General features: G+C 39.6%; 1 protein-coding gene across 4 annotated transcripts; it reads right to left on the reverse strand.

The window, feature by feature from the left end:
* Positions 1 to 422: 422 nt before the first annotated feature.
* On the reverse strand, positions 423 to 16,743 carry LOC136447474 (TRAF-type zinc finger domain-containing protein 1-like). Of its 4 annotated transcripts, none has more exons than XM_066446442.1 (15): positions 16,721 to 16,743; positions 16,135 to 16,243; positions 12,781 to 12,916; positions 12,098 to 12,151; positions 10,991 to 11,570; positions 10,241 to 10,435; positions 9,778 to 9,845; positions 7,002 to 7,174; positions 6,584 to 6,609; positions 6,195 to 6,286; positions 5,478 to 5,631; positions 3,972 to 4,382; positions 3,512 to 3,659; positions 3,026 to 3,107; positions 423 to 2,395 (listed from the first exon to the last, which is right to left on the reverse strand). In XM_066446442.1, exons 2-15 carry the CDS (start codon positions 16,170 to 16,172, stop codon positions 2,351 to 2,353), a joined length of 2,202 nt encoding a protein of 733 aa, XP_066302539.1. In that variant the 5' UTR covers positions 16,173 to 16,243; positions 16,721 to 16,743; the 3' UTR covers positions 423 to 2,350. The 4 variants fall into 4 exon arrangements, with proteins under 4 accessions (XP_066302539.1, XP_066302548.1, XP_066302557.1 ...); XM_066446451.1 differs by lacking the exon at positions 16,721 to 16,743 and adding an exon at positions 16,420 to 16,558 and having other exon boundaries at positions 16,135 to 16,223; XM_066446460.1 differs by lacking the exon at positions 16,721 to 16,743 and adding an exon at positions 16,420 to 16,558 and having other exon boundaries at positions 6,195 to 6,280.
* Positions 16,744 to 16,839: the final 96 nt, after the last annotated feature.

Raw genomic sequence — 16,839 nt, forward strand, 5'->3', positions numbered from 1 at the left:
TTTCTGCACTTGAGCGACATATTGTTTCCAATGGCTACTCAACTGTTTAAAAACCAGCTACACGCAAGAGTACGCATGTAAGAACCCTTCAAAATATAGATCCGGGAGAAACCAAGGACACATATAGCGTCACTGAAAATTCTGGTTACTATTTCACTCTATTGATTATCTCCAAGCAGATCTAACGGTGGCAAAGACCGTATCCAACTGTATCCAGTTTTCACTTGGGTAGCTACGAAAAGTCCTTTTGCCAGTTGGATACGGTCTTTGCCACAGTTAGATATGCTTGGAGATTACTGTATTGACAAAATATGCCGGTTGTTTTGATTTCAATGACAGATATTTCCAATGGTTCAATTTTCATACTATTCAACAATGGAACGAATTGGTTGGGAGTCAAAAATCATATCTTGGTAAAATGGTTTAATTCATAGTCAGTTTATTCCCACATTTTTGACAATCCATCTCAGTCTAATAATATACAATAACAGCATACTTAAGCACTAAGATGTTAATATTAATAGGCAGTATTTTCTACATTGATATGTACATCAAAGTGTAACTTCCTCCCAGTTTGCAACATAAATTGTTTTTACAATGAACTCTTCAAGTGGAATGGCACTGCCTGTTCACAATTGATGTTCATATTAAAAAATCATGTTAAAATAATCATACATATCTTCTACTAACTAGTATTTTAGTAGAGATGAAAACAATCATCCAAAAAGAAGTGGGTAGTTTTAAAAGCATTCTAAAGATTAACAATACATATATTTTGGCAAGCATTTGATAAAAAGTATACTTAATTCCCAAGTATCTTTAAGTTAACTTTCCACTCTAAGATTGTGATCAAAGCAACAAGAAAGACCTGTACAATCTAAAACATTGGATGAAACATGTCCTCTAATTGGCTATGTCATGTCAAATATGTGCTGTGTGAAATAAAATCCGAATTGCTATACTTCCTTGACACAAGGCATCTGATTGGCTGCCTCATATTGTCCTTGATACAAGGAATCTGATTGGTTGCAAACAATGAAAGAAATAGATTGGGAGACACAAGCCCTTAGATCAAAGGCCCTGTACATGTATAACAATTTTTTTTGAAACAACGATGAACTGTAGATTGCCAACCCAAATTTTTGACTGATCAGCTCCAGTCTTTGTCAAGGAAAATTAGCAATACATTGCTTTTGTGATGTCAGTGGATTGCTAATTCCTTGACAAAGACTGGAGATTTTTTTGTGTTAGCAATTTACAGTTCATCTTTGTTTCAAAATGACTTCTACCAACACACATGAACTTTCAAGTGGACAATTTGTTTGAAGTTGTTCCCAATGTAATCTCTACACATTTTGGGCAGTGCAGCACCCTCCCTTAGAGTAATAAAGGTTAAAGAAATCCTGAATGTCACTTTTGAAACTGTTTTCGGGTTGATTGTAGAACAGAGGTATGCTACCGGATCAAAGGCCATCTTTCAAAAGGACGTTACATTTTGAGATTATTGAATAGTACAACAACTTGAGAACTGTACAGAACTGAAATTCTACAAAATGCCATTGAATAATTTTTGGATGCTTAAATGTGGGGGACTGGAAGACTGTGAATCATATGTTTTGATATACATTTGTCTAACTGAAATAGAAACTTTCACCAAAAATCATTGTACATTGTGTAGTTCACTTTTATTTGGAGCATTTTGTCTTAAAAGCACCACCTATGTGTATGTCAAAATTATTTGTTCATTTTGTGTCTTGTGTACAAGAGTGGAGGCACCATACTTGTGAAGTTTGCTACTTAGTTGATACTTGACATATACATGGACCTTGTATAGTTACAAAAGATTATTTCAAAATCCATTTCAAATTCTTGACTGAAGAGTCAAGTGTCTTTGGTTCTTGTAAGGTTAATAATAAGTAATCACCCATTTTCATTTTTCACTTTCTTTTTCTAGCAACTGTGGCCATTTGATGTCCAACAGTCTTTACTCTGTAGTTGGACTCCATGCAGTAAAATAATAATGCAATTAAGATTATGATCGGAACATTACATTTTCAATGCCTCAAGCTTAGACACTTGACATAACATTCTGATTGTTTCGCATTATGAATTATTGTTTCTGCATCATTACATCTTCAATCAGGCTACCTGGTTTTATGTTTTCTATATTTGTGTTTGTCATTTTTGAGGATTCATCACTCACGAACACACAGCATTCCTAAGCATGCCTGTGAACAATAAGGTACAGAAATTTACAACAGTCACATTGAGGCTTTACTACAGACAGTGCAGGTTGACCACATCACTAAGCCTTCTGGTGGAAATAACTGCAACACTTCATGTATCTTGGTTAGACTTCATCGTGACGCATCCTTCTGCGTGTGGATTGGCCAGCCTGGAACACAAGAACAAACAACTTCATCTTAAGATATTCATAAGAAAGATTAACACAACAGATCAAAAACACTATGAAAATAAGATGTTTGATTACCGCTGTTTTCAGCGTGTCAGGATGTTTGTGTTCTTGTGTGTTTGTAGTTACACGTATTTGAATACAGTGTCAATCGAGTGGCAGGAAGTGTGTGGGTGGGAACATGGTGTTTGCAAAGGTCAGAGTTGTGGGAATACTAGAGACAGAAAGCAGAATTCAGAGGTGGTAGAACTAGTTACATCAAAAGTAGTTATTCAAGCAACTGGATACAATTTTGAAACAGTCAGACGTTTATCTGCTGTCTGAATCGTCTGACTGTTTCAAAATTCTATCCAGTTGCTTGAGTAACTATTTTTGGCGTATCTTATCACCTGGATGTCTAACCTTCATCAACGGTAGAACTAGTTGTATATCAGATATGACAGACAGTTGTATATCAGATATGGCAGACGGTTGTATATCAGATATGACAGTTGTATATCAGTTGTACATCAGATATGACAGACAGCAGAAACTCAGCAGCTATTGCCATGTGTGACAGATGTACAATGTAAAGCTTGTATAGCATGGAGGGTACATTGTTATGTAGCATACCTTAGGTCTGCTGTTGGCACCATTACTGTCAGTCCTTCTCCTGCCATTGGTTGTACCTGCACCTTCTTCACTTGATATAGATCTGAAAAAGAGAACAAGGACGTTAACAGGTCATTAGGAAAAAGCTAGGTTACAAAGATACCCTGATTTTCCAGAAATTCCAAGCTAAGATTCATGCAAATGGGACAAAAGGATTATTTAGTATTAGTAGAGGAAACAAAAGACTGCTGTTGATTTGCTAACGGTAACTTCATTTTAGCTACTTTAACAGTTACCTGTCAAATGCTAAAATGTCATCATGTTTGATTACTAACATTTGAGAAAGGCAGCCGTCAATCTGACAACGATACAATGCTCGGCCACGAGCTAACGCCAACGACGAGTTTGTTCCCACCGTTAAAATCAAATGCCATGAACTACTCCCTTTCCCTCCCGGACGCTAAAATTACCAACAGCAATATTAAATGGATTTACAGTATGACTAACCTTGAGGAAGACTTGACTGCGGGTTTGACCTTGGTTGACCTTGATGCCCCAGGGCCCATGGCAAAGCTCGCCTGGTACCCAGGCATAGGTTCAGGCTGCTGGGGTCCACCTAGCCTTCTAGGCGGCTTGTTTTTAGGCTGTGTTTTCACTTCATGAAAGAAGAATGTTAGAAATTAGAAACTCATACATCAATGTCTTCAAATTTTGTGTGTTCCATTACTACTACAATTAGTGGCAAGATTTATCAATATGCTAGGAATAATATATAATATATAATGGTCATTGATTGCAGAAACAAAACTTGCAGCAATATTTCACTGTCGATATTTTGCAGCATTTGCAGTTGACTGTTTTTATATATTGCAAAGAAATTTCAACTGGCTAACCAGTAGATATAAACAGATAACCAGTAGATATAGACAGGAAATATCACCAGTAGAGTTTACGGTAATTCACTCACCTCTTGGTTCATCCATGGTTAAATCTATTTCTGTTTCTTCTCCCCATGCCCCTTTCCTCCCCTTCTGTCCCTTGTGTTCTTCCATCTTTTCCAGAATTTCAGACGTGGCCATGTTGTCGTCCTGTAGGAGCGCCTCTAGCGTCTTCCTTGTTCTCGCCGCACTGTTAGCCCGATAACGTGGCGTGAATTCTGGCGACCCGCCCTCCTCTTGGGGCCCCGAGGACTGCCCAGTTTTACCGTTGGACGATGATTTGGTGCTGCTTTTTTCCTGGTGCAGGTTGGTGAAGTGGTTAGTGATGGTGGTGGCACCTGGCCGTGTTCCCCCAGGGTTCTTCTTGGGTCCTACGGGCTTGACGCGGTGATTGGTGGCTGGAGAGTCCCCGAAGGAGAGAAATGATGCTGAAGGGTCACCTGAAGAAAAAAGAAAGAGTGCAGTCTTAAAAACCTACACCAAACTTATGTCAAAATAACTGTTTTCAATATCACTTTTGTTCTACATAACTGCAAAACCAGCGTAATACAACAGTTCTGTACCCTAGATACGAGCTACGTAAGACCAGACTGATAGGTTTGATCCACTCACACCGGGATGGACCCCTCTCCTACTCTTTTCTGCAGGGTGCGAAATACCTGGTTGCACGTTGCACAGTGCAACAAGATTTCGGTTGGTGCAAGTTAATTCCAAACCCAGGTAGCGCAGTGTGCAACCTTATATTTTGAGCCAAAGATTTCAATCGGAGCCCTGGAAGCTCACAAAAACACAGTGTCACTCTCTTTTCAACACTTTTTCGTTTTAAACCATCCAAAACCCTTCATAGATCGTGGAATTTGAGCTGAAAAAGACAAAAACACACTGCCCTCAGCTAAACAAGATGTTGTTAGGTCAATGGGAACACAATACTATCTAATATATATTTTGAAATGTTAGAAGTATTATACGCTACATACGAGCTTGATTTGAAGAAATCGGTGTATGTTGCTGGAGCAACCTGAAATTTGGATGTGCAACCTAGCATTTGCCCTTGGTTGCAACATGGGCAACCTGGCTCAAAAAAGTATTTCGCACCCTGCAATAAGTGTAGTGAGTTCTATTATGTGCTCGAGGTGTGGCTCTCCTCAAACACGAGACTGCTGGCTTTATGTCCCTAACCGAAGCTGTTATAAATGTATGTGAGCCATGCTATCCAGACAAACAAAACACATTGAAGTAAATACAGTAAGGGGTAACAAGTCACTGTTTATAAATTCTAAAACTGTATGTAAAATGTTAATATATTAAAAATCAAATGATGATTCAGACAATGAGTCAGAGAGTGGTAAAAGGTAATACATTGCAACAAGAAAATCTAGGAGGTAACAAAAAATGTTGTGAAGGGGGATAAACATATGCATTTCTTGGAATGCACAGAAAACACATATACATGTAGTTTGAAACTGGACCTTTTTGTCATAACAGCTGTCAACTCAATAGATATGAGACTGTGAATGCTTGATGCATAATCTCACCTTGTCTCTTGACCCGTCGTGTTGGGCCTGTGTCGGAATACTGGTCCTTAGAGGGTTTGTGTCTGCGGACAGGGGGTGCCACAGAGGGGGGTAGCTGTGGAGGGGGACGTGGTGTGGGTGCCTCTGACCTCAGGTCATCCATCTGACAAACAGACTGTAGGGGAAAACAGTCCAAAGTTTAATGTTTTAAATACTGAGGGCATTTGGTTATTGACATACCCTCAGATGCCCTAAGGCAAGTACATGTATATGTGGTTGTAGTAGTAGTATGCAGTAATCAACCTTCGATGACAGTGAACACGGCAGCAGATTCGGAACCTAGTACTGCAGCTTGCAAAAGATGCTATTTTGAGAACAGTACAATATTTTGAGAACAGTATAATATCTGTTACTATGATTATGCACTATTTACTTTTATCAAGAGCATCTTTTACGAGCCACGGTGCCAGGATCCAAACTGGGTGCTGTGTTTATTGTGATGTCATCAAAGGAATTCAATTTGATTACCTGGAGGCACGAATCAAGAACACACAACCAAAGTACTGAATGATTTGTAATAATCAAAGTTCAATAACACCAGAAGGGTGTATATTGTGTACAAACATGTAGGATTATTGACTGATACTTAAAATAGTTGAATGTTGTATTTTAGTGGTATTGGCACTGTAAGGAGGGAAGTAGTAGCCCCAGGTCATAAGACAGAGCTGTTATAAGTACCTGGTGTTGTATGAGGAAGTCTGCGGGCAGTAGTGTTCCACAAAACTCACACGGCAACATAGGAGAGTCATTGTCTGGTACTGGTACTGGTACTAAATAAGCAGAATACACATAGTTTGTTTTAGATGCAACTTCTGTAAACAAAGTTGCATTCACTTTGTATACAATGGACTTACTTGACCACAACATGTTATATCAAGTAGATGACAAACTTTGTTTCATTTATACTTGAGTGACTATATTTTGATGTTATTCATCTCAAGAAAACTGATTATGATTCATCAATAATAAGTTCAGAAATGCTTCCAAGCAGAGGCTGATAAAGCTGCAACAGGTATTCTGAGACATTTCATTTAAGTTTTCACAAATAATCAAGCCCTAAAACTCACTTGGGTCTAGAGGAATGCTCCTCAGTCTGAAAGTACAAGAAAACATTCAGTTTAAGGATAACACTTTCAAACAAAACAAATGTTTACACAGGGATATTGCAATTCACAGGATGAAGTATTGGCATATATAAAGAAGAAGAAACCAGCACTATCTAATTATCTATTGTAACATTTGTTTTGAGTTGACTACTCAGGCCTGTGGTGATGTTGACATTACAAAGAAGTGTCTGATAACAAAAAATTAAATTGCTATGAAGCTATATGACATGTACTATATGGTTAACCTTTACAATATCGAAAACTAAAATGCTAGTCTGATTTTCAAATGTTTGAATGAGAATGAAAAATTGCAACATCAGTTAGAATCCAAGAACAATGAGCTGTTTTCTTAAATCTTCATAACTGCTCTATGTCTCACCTGTCTTCCACAGAGGAATATCCCAAGTTGTCCATGACAGCAGGGTGTCCAGACCCGGCGTGTTGCCTGTCCCTGTTGTCCCCCTGGTTTGCAGGTGGTTGTTGTGTACTAGGGGCGGTCAGATTACCTCCGTACTTCACAGGTGCATGGGATAGGTATGGGTTACAGCCAGACTGTAAGGATAGGAAATACATCAAGAATCATTATATGATGTTCAATCTGCTACAATGTCCTTTCTCCTACATTCTCCTACATTGTGTGCCTTTGAATGGCTAGGCTTGAGATTGAGAGTTCACAGGTTTGATTATTCTCATTTCTGGCTAGAAGTTATGTCCTTGGGAAAGGATAACAATCCACTACGTCCTCAAAACGGCTATGGGACTACCTTAACCTTAACCTTAACCTTAACTCTATCTACATTTTTGAAGGACGTTAAAACAGCAAGGACAACAGATGACCCTTGATATAAGACAACATAGTAAAGGCAACTATACAGGACAGCATCACAGTGTCATGATATTCTTTCCACGGTGGTCCAATTGCTATGCATTTTTCCGCAACGCTATTCATGTCTGCTCTGCCCACCGCACCGCGGGGTGCCCACCGCGACCCTGCATTCATAGCTTTATACCAGTACACAGTACAAAATGTATCTCAAAATAACGCATGAACCGATGGCCGTGTCAAGAAACAGCAAGAAGTACCTACAAAGACGATATGTTGGCTTTTCAAATACATGTACGAATAAAAGTGACAGCTATACACTGCGTTAAAAATAGTACGTTAATCAGGAGAACGTAAGCCAAGCTACTTCCGGTGACTGAACTTCAATTTTGTAGCCGCTGCTCAAAGGATATTTTTCTGATTTACGTACTAAACATTAGTTGAAGTCCTTGTCAATGTTTATACCAATAATTTTTCATTTCTATGAAACTTTAGACGATGTCTTTAAAATCTAAAATCATTCTACGGAATTTTAAAGAATTTTGGGTCACATTTCCGTCCCTATCTCCCGTGAGCCACCATGGAACAAATAGACTACGTCATCAAAATGGCGGCGAGGTTTCGTTCTTTCGATCATGAGAATTTTGTCAAATTATCCTTTGTAGATTAAAAGATATGGGCCAGAATATGAAGGGTTCGCTTTGTTCAGATACTACACGTGGTAGAAAGGAAATGTTTGGCCAGTATAATGAAGGCGACGGCGAAGATCAGAAGATTTCGCTAGGCCCTGTCACAAGCCAGATGCAAATGAGTGAGAAATACTTCCATTGTATTCGTCGAGCGGGCCAAGCGAGATAATTGCCCGCTATTTTCAACTACCAAAGACCTCAGTAGTGAATTCTTATTCAGTCCTCTCAAGAAAGCATCAAAAGATCGTTTATTCGTTAAGTTGTACTGTAAGCAAATCGCTTAGGTATTATTAAAGTTTCATAGGAGACATTTCATGAAATGTTTTGTCGGCACGAGAAATTGAAACATTGTTATGATTGTATAAATCGACCGGGTGACCGACTTGTACAGACAGAAACTTCGCACACCTTTAAATTAAAAACACCCGAACGGTACATTTTTGGGACTGGAAGACACATGGGTGAAATGATGTAAAAAAATTGTGCCGATTGAGACCCACAAGTATGTTACATTAAGGAGGTTGAGAAAACAGACATGGCGTTGGTAATTGTAAACAAAGGGAATTTCCGGTCTAATTCAGTTCAGCTGATAAAGAAAAACACTGTCTTCAGCCTCCATGTTTCCCAGCATTTCATTTACTAATATGTATCTTTTTTACAATTTACAATTTACTCCTCCTTATAGGAACGCACTTTTTATAACCAAAGCCGCCAGAAAGATTGTCGGTTTGTGTATGTCGGCGCAAACAGACACATTCGGCGCATCAGTTAGACGCTGGCGTGTGCGCTGTTACCACGCGTATTGAATTACGCACTGTGACCTCGTTTCATTACAAAAATTAGAAAATGTAAGGAGTTTGTTACTAGAAAGAATGTGTAATCAAATCGGAAAACGTAGGTTTTGATTATTTATCATGAGTAGCTGTGTCGGTACAGGGTCAGGCACACCGGTTCACGAGTTCCTAATCAAAGACGCCATGTTCAAATAAGGGGAGCATTACGTTATCGGGTCGCATGGTTCCACACGGGATTCGTCTAATATAGGAACATTTGACTTCGTTGATTTTGAGTGTGTGTTCAAACCTAGGCGCAGATAATGTACGTAGGAAATGCCGGGTTTTTGTTTGTCATTTCGGCGAGTTGGGCCCCTTACCCAGCGCGTTGGGCGCGGAATCTAGGACCCGGGAATGGCTGTGAGTTACGGCGGAAATTGCTATTTCTTAGTGGCTATAGCTCTCGCATTTTGTGAGGTAAGATGGACGAAAATATAGCTCAGAAAGAATTGAAACGATGGTATCTGTGCGAAGCTTCAATGTGGGAATAACTGACATGATAGCTTGGGTATTGTTCATGTGCCAACCGGAGAACAATGGGGGCGGAGACAAGGCACGCATTTGAAAAGGACAAGTTCGCGGGGAAAATTCTACACGGCTTGGTGTAACCAAAACAAATCTGGATCCCGCCTGCAAAGGTGTGAACCAATCAGCTACTGTTGCCAATAATGAAAGGAGTGATTGACATCAAGTCCTTATCAATATTCATGAATTCCAAGTTAGGAAAAATCAAGGCCATTTTGACCACCGTGTTCCAACATACAGCATTTTTTTCCAATTCTTTGACACCGTTTTCTTCAAATTCCTTACCTGATGTTCTATTAAGATGTCAATAGGAAACAGGTCCTGACAGAACTCACAAGGGATGGCAGTGTCATCTGTGGAGCAAAGAAACAAAAAAACTTGTTGGAAAGACCAGCCCTGATGAAATGTCTTTACAGAAAAGAAATGATGCACAAAGCTCTGATCACAGATGTAGCTTCTTTCTTTCTCATATTTTTCACACCTATTGATGTTCAAAAGAATGAATATTGCTAAATTTGGTGGATCTTGCTAGAAGGTTAAACACGTATAATTAAATTCATGCCCCCAAATAAGAGCTACTTACATTTATTCAGGGTGAGGGCCCCCACTTTTTGATCTACTTTTTGTATGTTGCGGACATAGTAGACAGGACTTGATGTATATGGTATATATACAATGGTATATTAAAATTATGTATATGATGCTGCTGTGTTGTGCTGTATTGACATGTAACCAAAGTACACTGTACCCCCATTGGTAACAGCTGTTGTCATGTGGTGTGTCCTGTTCTGGGGTGGACTGTGCATCAGGCCTCCCGTGTACAGCACACCATTGTTGTTGTTGGAGGAGCGGTCAAGCCCCAGTAGAGAGTCCAACTCGTGGTCATCAGGGTCCGACAGGTCGTGGGCTAGGTGTCTTGCTAGGACCCAGTCTGGGTCTGAATCTGGGAGGGTCAAGAATAGGATAAAGTCAAAACATATTACATGCAAGAAGATCTGTTTCTAATTAACTGTCAACAATTTCCTGGTTTCATTCAATTTGTCTAAAGATGAAATTCAGTTTGAGAATTTTGTTTCACATGGTTGACAATCTCTTTTTTCTATTTGAAAATCATGAACAACCAAGAGTACCACACAAATAAAATGCCTGGTATTGAGATACATGTACATACATACACATAACCTGCAACATATGCTTATTCTTTCCATTACTAGTAAATGTGTTTGATGCTGGGAAAAATAAGAATTCACAAGCCCTCATACAGTTGTATATGAATACTGAAAATTTTGAGATGTTTGTGATGGTTTTAAGTTTTTGAGGTGAACATTCCATCTCAAATTCCTGACACTGCGAAACTGCATTTCCAATGCATGTACTACGGAATTGTTTCAACCATGAACTTAAAACACTGCAATAACCTCCTTCCCCCTTCCATAGCAAAAAGATTTACAGTAATGCCCAATTATAAAAGAGGTTGCACAGCCGGTTTGCATCTTACCATCGCTGTGTCCTGAGCCTCTCCTGTCCCTGGTCTGCAAGCCCCGTCTGGGCGGTATGTCGCGGCCTCGTGCTGCGCTCACATTGGTGGACTTGTTCTTGGAGCCCTTCTTCGTCTGCACAACACTCCTTGGCACCGGCATGGAAACGTCTCTATCGCTTGATATCCGGTTTCTCGTCGGCCCCTGGTTGGCCATGCGGGCTCTGGCGCCGCGTGATCTCACCATCAAGGAGTGGTCGGAGTCGACGGACCTGATTGGCTGGTCTAGATCGAAGGGCGAGTCCGAGTCCATGGGGATGTCAAACTCGGAGGCGTAGCGATTGAAAATCCCGTACTGGTAGTGGGACGGGAGATCTCTGACCGACGACTCCGAACTTGACTTCATCAGCGGCTTGGGTTCGGGGTACTTGCAGTTGGAGGCCTCGTGTTGCAGTTCGTCTTTCTTCATGATTCTTTGGTGGCACTTGAAGCACTCCTCAGTCCGGGTGCCACAGTAGTCTAAGTGGGAGGCGAGGTCCTTGTGGGAGAGGTCTATCTCACAATATTGGCACTGGGCTGATCGCAGTGGACATGCATCAGTCTACATAAGATATGAAAAAATAGAATGTTATTAATCATAACATTAGAAAGTATATAGCACTAAAAGTAGTTTTAGCAGCATTCTAACTAAGAAATCTCCAATCCTAAATTTACTGACTACTGTGGAGAAATTCCAGAAATCAGAACACTAACTTAATTTGTAAGCCTACAAAACAATTGCTGAATTGATTTTAGGTTTCCGATTACTTGTAATGTGCTATTCTATTTGTAACTAAAGGTTTTGCAGTTACAAGATGTAGAAGTCTACAAAATTGTAGACTACTAAAGTAAAGAGTGCAACTAACCAACAACATGTCCTACCTGAAAGGCATTTGTGTCACTTTCCTTGGGACTTGAATGCTGCATGTCACACACTTTAAAGCATAGGGTGTGAGTGGTTCAAAACCTACAGTCCTATGGCAGCACATCGGTTCGCCCTTAGTAATAGCCTACGGCTAGTTGGGCAACCCTGGCATTTACATGCTGAACCAATAAATAAATAAAAATAAAGCATAGGATCTCACTTACCTCATGCTCTTCCAACTTGCACTTTTCCACCGACATTCCACATTTGCATTTGACCTGTAGGTACAATTATTCATAGTCAGACTATTCCATGTGCATGACTGGAATTCTATGTTGCACATAAATGTTTTGGTTAATATTTTTTCACTTTGATATGTTTATGGGGAACGTATCAATTTTCTCTCTATCCCATTTGATCAACATCACATATGACTCACTCAAGATATAATCTGAATATTCTTCCTGAATCATACTTGTCATGCATTTGATAAGACTCACATATAAATGTCATATACAGCCTGAATCATACTTGTCATGCATTTGATAAGACTCACATATAAATGTCATATACAGATCATTGTCACTCCCTAGACATGCATGCCAAAACTACTGGGTGTGGGTAAGCAGACTCATCATAGCTTCAGGGCAAAGTACAGTTGTAAAATACAGAACTGCAATGTGCATTATTCAAGTCCTTTTCCCTACATGTATATTGCAAGCTGTTTCCAGTAGACTAAACATAAAAAGTTGACCATTTATGGCATTACAAAAATTTAGTCTTGTAAAGTGATACTTTTTCTTCAAATTTTTTGTCTGTATTTTTGTGATCTTAGAAAATTTAGATGGTAGAAAATTGTCACTTAGACTTGATCAAAAACAGATGTATAGAAACATAGGTGTGATACCTGGGCATGGGTCTCCTCAAAGTGTTCTTCCATCTCAGTACGAGGCACAGGCTCCTTACAGTGGTCACACAGCACTATGTTCCGCTGGCAGTGGGACTGGTGCATGACAAAATTCTGGGCTGGAATGTCTCGTTTGCTAAAATACAGGGAAAAGTGATACTGTTGTTAAGGAAGGTTGTAATTTTTAAAATGAAATAAATACGAGTGATCCTTGCGTAAAAACCCAAAGGGGCGAGTACGCTGCTCCCAGGATTAGAATCCGCGCCAATCCCGATCCGCAGGGCTTGGGAAATCAACGCGCTAACCACTAGTAAAAGGTCCGGACCGTTAGACTGGTCAGTTAGTGGAGGTTGATCCCCACTGTTACACTGTTTTCGTGAGGCGACTGGTAGGCAAAATGACATTTGAATATTCTTGGAGCCCTGATTATCAATTAATATTCAAATTAGCAGATCAATTCACTAAGTTACATGTGATATTTTGACTACAACCTGCTTTAAACCTTTTGCCAACCAATGCGACACCGTGATGTCATCGTGACTGCTCATATTATTTGCCTGATTAAGTGATTTAACCTGCAAGCTGTACGTTTGTGTGTTTGGTAATCTATGATCACATGACCAGTTAAGTGAAAGTAAACGTCACAGCTTCCGTATTTTTAAACTGCCATAACTGAAATAAATATTTTCTTCTCTCAAGTTCAGAAATAAATCCCCGAACTGCAACGTATGTTGTCCATAGAAGGCTTAAGTTTGAAAACGAGAAAAAATCCTGATACTCGGTTTAATCATAAAGTTGTTTTACAGGTTATAAATTGATTAGCAAGTGATGTCATGTCATTTGGCAATGATTAAGTCAGACTCAGAGTGAATCAGCATTTGACACCACTCTGAGTAAAACAGCCAAGCGTTCACAGCTATCCCACAAACAGATAATTCGTAACGCAACGCAAACAAGAGCTTTTAAAAAAAGCTGGCGTTTCGGCTACGTTTATAAGTGTGAATTGTCTTTTCCCTTTACTTGAAGTAAAATCTGCCAGAGGAAGTCACTCAAGGGCTGTTCAGTCTATAAGAAAAATTGTCATTTTGGGAAATGAGTACTGTTTTAATAGAGAAAGGCAGATTGGGGAAAGCAATTTTGAAGTTACGTCACTTAACTTAAGTGCTTTTGAAAAAGCTGGTCTTGGCCTACAACTTGTGCTTATTTGTAAAATGTATAATAGGCTCATTATAAAAGCTATCAATGTAATTATGTACATGGCACGCAATAAAACATAAAATTTGAAAAAGCACCATTGAATCATCAGCACTATGGTAATTAAGTGAAATAGAAGTTCATAACAGCTAAGGTTCTATCTAAAATGACTACCAAATGTCAAACAAATCAACAGCTACCGTATTTCTTCTAATAAAGGACGCACCCCAAATAAAGTGCGCACCCCCGATTTGGGCTTCACCGCAACCCCAATCACGCCAGCTGAGATACTTCACAGAAAAACCTTAATAAAGTGCGCACCCCCCATCTGCCGCTGTCGCTCGGCGCGTCTCCAAGATGTGACCACGCCCCGGTATTCGGCACGCTATGAAGTCCTGGTGTCTTTCTTAATCGTTCCATTTTCAAGGAATTTTCGGGAAAACATTACCATTATTTGGGGTCAACACTTAACCCTCTACTCCGCTCAAATTTTGAGTAAAACGTTTTGAAGTTTAAACGTCACGCTGCTGAGAACCTCGCGCCAGGATATCTGACAAACTCCCTTGATATTGAAGGACCAGACGACGATCCGCTTGATTTCTACCGGGCTAGTCAAAGACAAACGTGTAAAACGCATTTTGAGATAAAAATAAAAGTTCGTCTCTCGGCATTTATGCCGCAAAATACAGCGTTGCATTGACGAAATCATTTCATTTTCGATCACCCGTCGCCATATTGTTCAAATCCTGCTGCCCCAAGATGCATTTCGCGTGTTACGTAATCATCATCACATGATCGCATTACGCGTCTCTGATTGGTTATTGCTGCAGCTGAAGGCGGGAATATTGCAGACGAAGTGCATCATGGGGCAGCAGAATCGCGGTCTAAGTTTTTTCTTTGTCTGAAATGTTACACATGAAAACGCAATAAAAACGCGGTTTTATCGACTACATAGCAACATTATGGTGAAGAAAATGTAAAACCAAAAGATGTTTTCGGGAAAGCATACATTTATTTGCCGATTGATGGTGGCTTTTGCGTAATTTTAGCGATCAATGAACCCGGAAGTGTGCCGAAAGCGGCGTGGGTTTTCGCGTTTTATCCGTCAAAACAAAAACAAAACTCCCGCTGAAGCGAACTCCCATATGAAAATTCCCATAGTTTTGTGCCGAGGGGCGCCACTTTCCACGTCCGTGTTGTCTGAATGAAGTCGATACTGAACAATGGAGCATTTGCTACTGTAACAAAGAATCGCTGTTTTGCAAACAACATCAAGAGCCTCTGTTTACATCGGGGATAGAAGTTTAGTGGCGAGTGTTTTGCAAGAATCATCTTACCGCGCATAGGAGCCGCTGCACGGTATTTTCCATTACAATGAACAGAAAAATTCGAATGCCGGGTTTGGAATCTATGAAGTCCTGTTCATAAGACAAAGGCCTTGTATATATTAAATAAATATTTAAAAATAACAAATATAAAATATTTCTTTATTTATTAATGAAAAAAATGATATTCATAAATATGATATTGATAGATTAATATAATATCAATATATATTTTTGATATTCAATATCTAAAAAGAAAAAAAAAAATCCATGCACGGAGACGAACCCGGATCTTCTGGGTCCGAAGTGCTTGGCGTTGCCAGATCGGCCAAGCTGCGGTACGTAACTATTTACTCTGGACGTAATGCTATAACCTCACTACATGGTATCATTTATGCCGATTTTTGCTCGTTTTCTTGACGAAATCATTTTTTTTCTTCTGCAATCTTGTGGAATAGATGTAATATGGTCATTTTTCAGGATATCAAAGTCCGAAACCACAATGCAATGATATTTCCGAACAGTTGTAGCATTTACATGCGGTCGCCGTCCTGTGTCACATGCAAATCTGGCGTGCGTGCCTTTTCCTGCTCTCTTGCCATATAAGGCAACGGCTATACAAGGATTTGAGAACGTATTGCCATATAAGGTCTTATTGTGTGCGACACAGTGTTGAACCAAGCATGCATGCTTGAAGGTAAAAGCCAGGACATTGCGTTTCGGTGCGAAAGCACCGAAACGCAAAAACCAATAATATGTTTCATCTGAAAATACAAGAGTATGAATTTGCAACCTAAATCCATCAATATTTTTCTGGGAAGAAAACATATCTCACCAATTACTGCAGAACTTGGTCTCCGGTTGTTCCTCCATCTTGTTCAATGTTGTTGACTGACGACACTAGCTTGGCGAAGAAATGAACTCCTAAAAATATATCGGAATGTCTGAAAAACAGTGATACAAAACTCGTGAAGGCGAATCATCAAATCGCTATGCCCCCCTCCCTCTTTTGACAACCCACCAAGAAACAACACAAGAGACATTTTCTTGCCAACTGGCGGAAATGGACCGACAAAATTTCGAGATCGGAGTAAAAACGCGGCTTATCCGACAGACATACCTGTACAGTCTATCTTTCGAAACTAATCTGACTCATCACTGGTGGAGTCAAAACCTTCGGGATGAGGTAATAAACCTTTTTCCACAGGGGATTTACCGCTACGAAATATTGTAATCATACAGGAAACATTCAGAAGGTGTCAAGCGGTGTAAAATTATAGCTGTCCTCCCTACCATTTTCAACATATATATGATTTTGATACAAAGAATGAATTCATAAGGAAATATTGGCACATGGTTGACTAAAAATATATATTTTCATAATTTGTAGGAAAAATTTAACATAAAACTGCATTACTAACCTGAGAAATGATATTTTAAAATGCAAGCTGAGGGTAAAACATTAAAAGATGGAACAGCCAAAACGGCGGGTCAGAGGTTAACAGACTGACTTTTGTATCGTCGTCTCTGATTGGTCAGG

Source organism: Branchiostoma lanceolatum, chromosome 1 (genome assembly GCF_035083965.1).
Source record: "Branchiostoma lanceolatum isolate klBraLanc5 chromosome 1, klBraLanc5.hap2, whole genome shotgun sequence".
NCBI classification, from domain to species: domain Eukaryota; kingdom Metazoa; phylum Chordata; class Leptocardii; order Amphioxiformes; family Branchiostomatidae; genus Branchiostoma; species Branchiostoma lanceolatum.